General features: G+C 44.9%; 1 protein-coding gene across 3 annotated transcripts in view; it reads left to right on the top strand.

The window, feature by feature from the left end:
• The first annotated feature begins 2,502 nt into the window (after window positions 1–2,502).
• The window catches only part of TMEM164 (transmembrane protein 164), a 32,412-nt gene continuing 26,641 nt past the window's right edge, over window positions 2,503–8,273 (top strand). Inside the window, exons 1-2 of one of the 3 annotated variants that reach the window (XM_064159427.1) lie at window positions 2,503–2,583; window positions 2,935–3,516. In XM_064159427.1, the coding sequence (XP_064015497.1) occupies window positions 3,052–3,516 (465 nt within the window). In that variant the 5' untranslated portion in view covers window positions 2,503–2,583; window positions 2,935–3,051. Of the gene's footprint in view, window positions 2,584–2,633; window positions 2,698–2,934; window positions 3,517–5,397; window positions 5,485–8,273 lie in introns of those variants that run through there. The other 2 variants (XM_064159428.1, XM_064159429.1) reach the window with 2 other exon arrangements.

Here is an 8,273-nt window from a genome sequence, read left to right as displayed (position 1 = left end):
TCTTTTGCAAGATGCCTTATTTAGTCTTTCACTTTCTTAGTAATCCAATGTGCTTTCCTTTACATGGTCTTCCTGTGCTTAAGGTCAACAGGGACCTCATCGTGTGGCCAAACTAGAGGGGCCTGGAGCACAAATCCTATGAGGAGAGGTTGAGGGAGCTGGGCCTGTTTAGTCTGGAGAAGAGGAGGCTCAGGGGTGATCTTATTACTGTCTACAACTACCTGAAGGGGCATTGTAGCCAGGTGGGGGGTGGCCTCTTCTCCCAGGCAACCAGCAATAGAACAAGGGGACACAGTCTCAAGTTGTGCCAGGGTAGGTATAGGCTGGATATTAGGAAGAAGTTCTTCACAGAGAGAGTGATTTCCCATTGGAATGGGCTGCCCAGGGAGGTGGTGGAGGCACCATCCCTGGGGGTCTTCAAGAAAAGACTGGATGAGGCACTTAGTGCCATGGTCTAGTTGATTGGTTAGGGGTGGGTGATAGGTTGGACTGGATGATCTTGGAGGTCTCTTCCAACCTGGTTGATTCTATGATTCTACAATTATTTCTATTCTACTTACACCTGGGATATATGAACCCTTTAATTTACTCTTCTGAAGCATCATTCCTTTTCTTAACTCCTTTCTTTAGGCTTCCTTCTGATGAGATCTTAACCATTAATTGCCTAAGTTTTCATGACATCTGTTTTTATTTAGCTGTTCTCTTTTCTTCCTCTTCTAGGGACAACAAACTGTCATTTTGCAAATCTTTTTTTGTGGGCAAATTATTGCCTGCTTTCAGGTCCACAGCCAGTTAGTCTTCACTGATATTCTCAAAAAAAAAAACCCAAAACCACAACAACAAACTCCAAACAAAAAAAGATACCAAACCACCCAACCAAATTCTCCTCTTGTAGATAGTCCCTATTCTAAGGAAATTGCTTCATCCAAGACACAAACATCTTGCTGTCCTGTGAAGAAGGGCAGCCCCATAATATTGAGGAAGGTGAAAGTGACATGTTATGGGCAGAGTATGTAAAGTACAATCTGTAGTAGGACACAGCTCTCAGGGTATGTTTATTCATGGTTTTAACTACGGTAACATTCCCATAACCCACTACTCTGCCTAGAATTCCACCTATCTTTGCATGTCAGATAGAAACAGTTACCTATCATGGAATGGTGGGGATTGGAAAGGACCTCTGGAGGTCATCTAGTCCAACCCCCTGCTAAAAGCAGAGTGACCCACACACTGCAGGTTGCCCAGGACCACAATATCCAGGGAGGTTAGGCTTCTCTCTAGAGAAGGAGACTCCACAACCTCTCTGGGCAGCCTGGTCCAGGCCTGTAGCACCTTCAAAGTAAAGTTTTTCTGCCTGTCCAGATAGAATTTCTTGTGTTCCACTTTGTGCCTGTTGCCCCTTGTGCTTTCACTGAGCATCACTGAAGCCTCTAGTGACAGACTTGGTGGAGTGGGTGAAACAGCTGGGCTTTATGATCTTGGAGGTCCCTTCCAGCCTGAATGATTCTGTAATTCTGTGAAAGGTGTCTGGTCTCATTCTTTTCCTCCCTACTCTTTAGTTCTAGCTGAGCACTGAGAAGATCCTCTCTCAGGCTGCTCTCCTCCAGGCTGAACAGCCCCAGGTCGCTCAGCCTGTCCTGTATATACGGTACACCTGCTTCACAAACCAAAACCAGTGGCGTCCAAGAACCAAAGGTGCTTCCGCTGCCCAAGACTGCTCTGCACACTGGACAGCGAATGGCTCACCCAGGCACACTGACTGCACTGCGCTGTGTCCCGCACAAGGACACAGCTCGCTGCTGGCACTTACCCGCCTTCAGCCTGGGGCTCGGCTGAACTCCCTCTCTTGTATGGCGTTGTAAAGCCATAGGCCACTGCCATTCCTTGGTCACTGCAGCAACAGCACTTGAGGAACTAGTTTATCAAGTTAATGCCGCTTGTTGCATCGGGTCGGCAAACAGCACCGCGACTATGGGCGTGCACTGCGGGCTCGACAGCCTCGCGGGCCGCAGCCCCAGCGGCGTGGGGAGGAGGAGGAAGACTATCGCCGGCCCTTGACTTCCTCCCTGCAAGTGGCATAGAGGGGAGCCGGGCGAGCGGCGACGCCAGGGCGAACTGCGAGCGGCTGCGAGGAGGAACAGCCAGGCAGGAGACGAGGCAACAGGCAGGAGGAGGCCGAGGACACGGAGCGTAAAAGAAAGGCGAGCGCAGTCCGCCGAGGAGGCAGCAGCAGCCGAGGCAGTGGGGAACGAAGGCAGCGGCGGGAGGCGGGAGCAGCCGGGGCGGAGGGAGGAGCGGGCGGCCGGGCGCAGCCAATTCTAGGGGGGCTCGTCCATTTTTCGGTGTGAGTCAGGCACGTCGGTGGGGTGATGCTACGGCACTAGGCAGGGACAGCCAGGGAGCCGCCCGCTCGGTCCTAGACTCTTATCCGCCGCCGCTGAGGGGAACGCCGCTTCCTTCTTCACCTCCCTCGCCAAGGCCGGCGCCATGGCTGGGGGCGCCATGGCTGGGGGCGCCGGGCCTGCCGCCGGGCCGCCTCGCCGCGCCCCCTAAGGGAGCCCCTAGGCGCTCCCGCCCACCGAGGTACCGAGCCCCGCGCCGCGCGGCGGGAAAGGCTCAGCGCGCGGGCAACGGCCGCGGGCGCGCGCCGGCGGCCTCCGGGGCTGAGGCGTGGGCCGAGGGGCGCTGAGGGAGCGGGTGAGGGCCGGCGGCGGGCAGGCGGGAACGGGCGAAGAGCGGCCGCAAGGCTGCTCAGCTCAGAGCGCTGTCCCGAGGAGAAAGGCAGTCGTTGGGACGGCAGGGAGGCGACGGCGGGGAGCGTTGGCGCGGGTGGGCGGTTAGCGGCGGGCGGGGAAGGGGAGGTGTCCTGAGGCGAAGGACTTTCTCCGCTGCTCACAGGCTCCATTCATCTGTCTCCTCCCTTCATCCTTGTAGGTCTTGTCCTGACATCAAGAGGAAAAGCTTTAAATTACTCTTTCCTCGACCTGAGCTGCTTGCTTCTCCTGAAGCTTGGGAAGGGAGGCGACTACAAAGAGGCTGTCCTTCCATTTCATGTTTCGTCAGCTTGATAGCATTTTGGCCTTAATTCCATCTTACTCCTACCTGTTCCTGGACAGTAACGGGGCAGAAGAGAGGCACCATTTCATCATGTCTCGTTACAGCCTCCATAATCTCCTGGACTGGATATATGGGGGTGTGGACCCCAGCTTTGCTGGCAATGGGGGACCAGAATGTGCAGCGTTTCTCTCTGGGCAGCAGCGCTTTCTGGAGAGTGTGGTCTTCCTCATTGTGGGCGTCATGGAGATCCTTCTGTCCCTGTGGAAGCTCAGGCAGCCACATTTCAGGGAACTGGAGAGTCATCTGCTTCAGCAACCCCAGACTAAGCAAGAGAGCTTGGGCAAGAATGTGCTGCTGGTGGTGGTCTGTCTCATCTTTGGACTGGAGGTGGGGTTCAAGTTTGCCACCAGAACTGTCATTTACCTCCTAAATCCTTGTCATGTGGTCACTATGATTCAGGTAAGACCTGTGTACAGGTACCAGGAAGTTTGCTTTAGCGTTAGATTTGCGAGCTAGTGTTTTCCTATAGTTGCCTTGTGGACCAAAAGTGCATAGCAGAAGTACAAATGCTGGTAACTGATATCGACATTTTGAAATTGCCTTAGTTTTTAGTCAAATGAATAGAAACATGAAGGAAGACACGTCAAACGAAAAGGTGAAAGTGCCCAACTCTCTGTTTGAAAATGCAGAAAATTCAGACTCTCTCACCGTTTAGTTTCACCTGAACCTTGTTTCAGGAGTAGAAAATGTTGTTTTGACTGACAGCAGTGATAAAATTTGTAGCAAATTTAACTTGAACAAGATTATTGCTGAACTGACTAGGGAATTTGCATGCAATTTTTTCAAGCAAGTGACTTTTAGAGGTGTGAACGTATTTGTGAAGGTGCTGAAGAAGAAAACTATTCCTTATTTTATTCAGACAATGTTGGGTTGCCTTTGCAATTTTGGAAGCTGAGGAGTAACAAGTGTTATGTGTGTTACCTGCATGGGGTGTGCAAACCAATCTGACTTGTGGGTAAAGTCTGCGATGTAATGGCTTGGCTTGGTTGCGGATGCAGGATGATGTGCAGTTTATGTAGTTTCCAAAATAATGGAAATATTAATGAACAGTTGCTGAACTGTGATACATAAAGCTCACAATCTGTGTTTGTCAGTAGTCATGTGCAGCTACTTAACTGTCGGCTTCACTAAGTTTGGTAAGGAAGACACCAAAACTGTTGTTGTTTTGTTAATACTGTATGCTCAACACTGGATAACTTGAAAAAAGTTAAGCTCAAGAACTAGTAAAAGAGTATCAGAAAGACTTTTAGAAAAGCTGCCAGGGTAGCAACGTCTGTCTGAGGTCAGTTAGGGGTGAAAATCAGACCAGTACTGTTTTAGATCTCCCTCTGCAGAACTCCCAGTGATCTGGGCTGTGTCAGGCCAAGGTTAGCTTCATTTGTGGGGAGCATTGCCTCACTGGAATGGAAACCTCTTTTATGGTTGTACCAGAGGTACAATGGGTATTAATTCGGGGGGGGGGGGGGGGAGGGCAGCAATTTTCAAGACCTTTATAATAACTAACTTACAGTTCCAGAACTTAATTAGCAAGCTCTGTAAATTCCTAAGTAGTGATGCAATGGTAGCTTGGTATTTTACACCGTAGGACACTTTCTTCCTGTGAAGTGGATAGCAATTGCTGTGCAATTAATTAGTCAGCACTGATAATGAAGGAGAAGAGCAAGAGCTATAAAATAATATAGCCACATGCAATTTCTTGGCTGTTTTCTTACTTCACTGTTAAGTTTTCCTTTCAGTTCTTGGGAAGAAAGTGAGACTGTGTTACATTATGATTTGAAAGTCTAGTTGTCTTGATATGATATTATAATATGGTGTTATTATGATAAGTATTCAGCAAAAGGAATGCTTACACGTAAATGGGGAGGCTAATGTTGTTTGCCACGCCCCTTAACGCTCTCCCCCCGGGAAGTAAGATTGACTTCTGTAGTAAGGTAGTTCTTAATCTCTTTTTGACCAGCTGTAAGTAATTCTGTGCTAATTACTTGTTAAAAATGGTGTTGGAGAAGTTGTGAAACTGAAAAGGTGGCTATGCCAGCATGTGTTAGTTAATGCAGAGAATTAAAACAGCTGCAAAACCAACAGCTTTCAGCGAACAGGTTAAAAATGGTGACCTCTTTCAGTGGAGACCTGATACGTAGTAGTTGAAATCTTGCAAATGTTGTTTTTCTGGCTTGAATTTGCAGAGGGCAGCAGATTGGCAGATGAAGTATATGGAAATACAATTTATCCTTCACTTCTGTTCTTACAGTAGCTTGTACGTAGTTCTGCTGCTGTGCCTAAACAGTAGGATGAAGAAAGTAGGAGGTGAAGAGATGAAATGTGCTAACAGTCAAGATTGCTTCAATGGGAAGCCAACAGTAGCTGTTGGTAAAGATCTCTTCTTTCATTGCATTTCTGTTTTCCTTTTCTTTGGATCAGAGTGTTTCACCTCAGAGGAACAAAGGCTCTGGGCCAAAAATACTTGGAACTGAAAATGATCCTTCAGGTTTTCTCTACCTAAGAGCAAAAATCCTGCTTTTAAAATATTGAAAGGAAATCACAAAATGAAGTGGGAATTAGCCATTTGCAGTGCATTAGAGCAGACAATAATGCCTAGTATAGTGGATATGGAGTGCTTGATCAGGTGCTTTATTTCTGCCTATCACACCAATCTGTGTTCAACTCAAATCTTGCTAAGTAGGAAGAGCTAGTTTAGATGTGTTAGTGAAAGGATGGCATGTCAATCAAATGAACATATTTAACTGTATAAACACTTCTCAGGGTTAATCATGCCATCTTATACCTAGCTCTGTTATCTGGAAATAGTGCTACCCTTTCCAGCCTAGTCTTGGGTTTGGCTTATTACAGCTTTTGGAGGAAGAAGTGCGATATTGTTTCTTCACCCATGATGCAACTGCTGCAGCATTGAGGGATCAATACTTCAATTTTGAAAGTTGTATGTATCTTTTAAACCAAATGTGAATGGAGACTTCTGTGATTTCTTTAACAGCTGTCCAATGGGTTTGGGGGTGCATTTGTGCAGTACCATATTTTGTAAGTGTTTGGTGCAGTGGAGGGGGAAAGGCTATGGAGGGGTTCATACTAAGCTCCTTATTTACATAAAGAGTGTTCTTATTGAAAATTAGTTGAATACTATTATGGAAAAAAGAAAACATTATTTTTTTAGGAGCGAGGATATGGTTGGACAAATGATACTGCTGTAAACCTGGCATGAAGTGGTGTCCTGAAAGAGAAACATCAAGCTGACTAGGGTGTTCTCTTTTGCATTGCAAGAAAAAAATCAGCATGTATTTAGGGGACCAAGTGTTATATTTTCAGGACCTTAATCTTGTGGGTATTTTAGGAGTCATAATTATAGTGTTGAAAAGGAAGATTTGAAGGAAATTTATTAAGCTTGTGATTTAGCAGTGTAAGAAGGAGAATTCACCCTTAACAGAACTATTGATTTAAAGTTTTGTAAAAGAGACTTTTAGCAACATCCAGAGCATGGACATTTAGAAGTGCATACATATGTGTTGTCCTCCTGTATGTGAGGTTCAGAATACTTACAGCATTGCTTTAGGGAGGTAAAGGGAAAGTTTCATTTCTTGCAACATCAAAACCAGTTATATCAAACTCGGTTTACTTCTGTTCTCTATGCTTTAAAGTATACGTATGTTTTAACTTCTCAATCTAAGTATTTGTATTCATGTAGCAGTTCTTCATTTTGGTTCAGTGGAGAAGCAGATAGAATTTCCATCAAAAACTCTGTATTCTTCATGATTTGCTTCTCTACTCCAATTGGTAATTTGACAGACATCTTCCAAGCTATTATTACAGATGGTGATGGTAGGGTGAAGCGATCTCAAAAGGTCCTGTCCAACCTGAATGATGATGTGGTTTTATTGATTCTTTAAATTTTGAATTTTAGATTTATTGAGTTGAATCTTGACATTCATAGTTTTAATTTGGTTTGTCGGAGCTTCAATAAGACTGCTTAGTTCTGAAGGTTATGACTGACCAGTTTAAAAGAATGTAAGTTTCTTGGAATCTTGTCTGGTGAAGTGTCAGAAACACAACTATCATGCCAAAATAACAGAAACTACTGCTCCTCTCTTTTACACTGTTACAGATAGTTAGTTTCCCCTATTCTGGATGATTGCTTCAGTGGTCCTTCTAACCAGATATGTAAACTAAAGGGGAAGTGCTAGGAGGAAAAAAGGCAAAGGAGAGCAATATAGGGGAGTCCGTTTTTCATTGACTGGTCTTGATCTGATATTTGCATAACGAAAACCAGTGCTAAGTCTATCTGCAGTTCAGTAAATACTAAACCCTGTGTTCATTATTTCTGGTTTTATCTTTAGAGACCTGGATCCTTTCTGTCCTCTGCAAAAGCGGCTACTGTGTTTTTGGAAACAATGGGCTGTTTTGGAAACTTGCATAATAAACAGCTTGATTGAATTCTGCATCATTTGGGAATATATCCCAGCAAATAATTAGTTCCTCTCACCTCTCCTGTCTCCTCCTTAAAAGAAACCAAACCCAAAACCTCCCACAACCAACCAACACAAAGCCTTGAAAAAAATGTGATTGTGTGGTCAGATGTGATTTTTCAAGTGTGATTCTGAATTTATTCATCAGGAACTGCTTCTAAATACTCTGTAATCTTTGCAAGAATTCAGTTAAGTTGGTTATGGTTTTCTATGTTCTGTCTTCAAAACCTGGAACTAAAATTAAAGGGAGGTTAATATCCTGTTATTTTGGGTGTGAGTATGAAGAACCTTTGACTACAGAAATTAAAAAAAAAATAATTACACTCAATAATGTTATTAGGTAATGTGAGCAATGGTCTGCAAGTAAAAGTATAATGAGTTATTAAGTTTTTAAGGGGTAGCAGTATTCTAAATTGAAGATGGTTATCAATAGCTTTATTCACTGCGTAATGTATTAAGAGTGTTGGGGAAAATGTAGAGCAGCAAGGGTCCAAAGGTAGATGTATAGTTCAAAATATAAGTCTTTAAATGTGAGCCTCTAAGTCTCCCATTTTGTATATGTGTGTATTTTACTTATCTGTATAACTGTTGTGCATACCTCCCACATTCCAAAACCTGATACTGCTGCCAGCAGAACTTGTCAGTTTTAAAGCCTTCGGAAGACAGGACTCATTTTAAGGAGGT

The sequence above is a fragment of the Pogoniulus pusillus genome, chromosome 19 (genome assembly GCF_015220805.1).
Source record: "Pogoniulus pusillus isolate bPogPus1 chromosome 19, bPogPus1.pri, whole genome shotgun sequence".
NCBI lineage: Eukaryota > Metazoa > Chordata > Aves > Piciformes > Lybiidae > Pogoniulus > Pogoniulus pusillus.
Note: the sequence above shows the minus strand (reverse complement) of the source record. Positions and strands in the feature narration are given on the sequence as shown.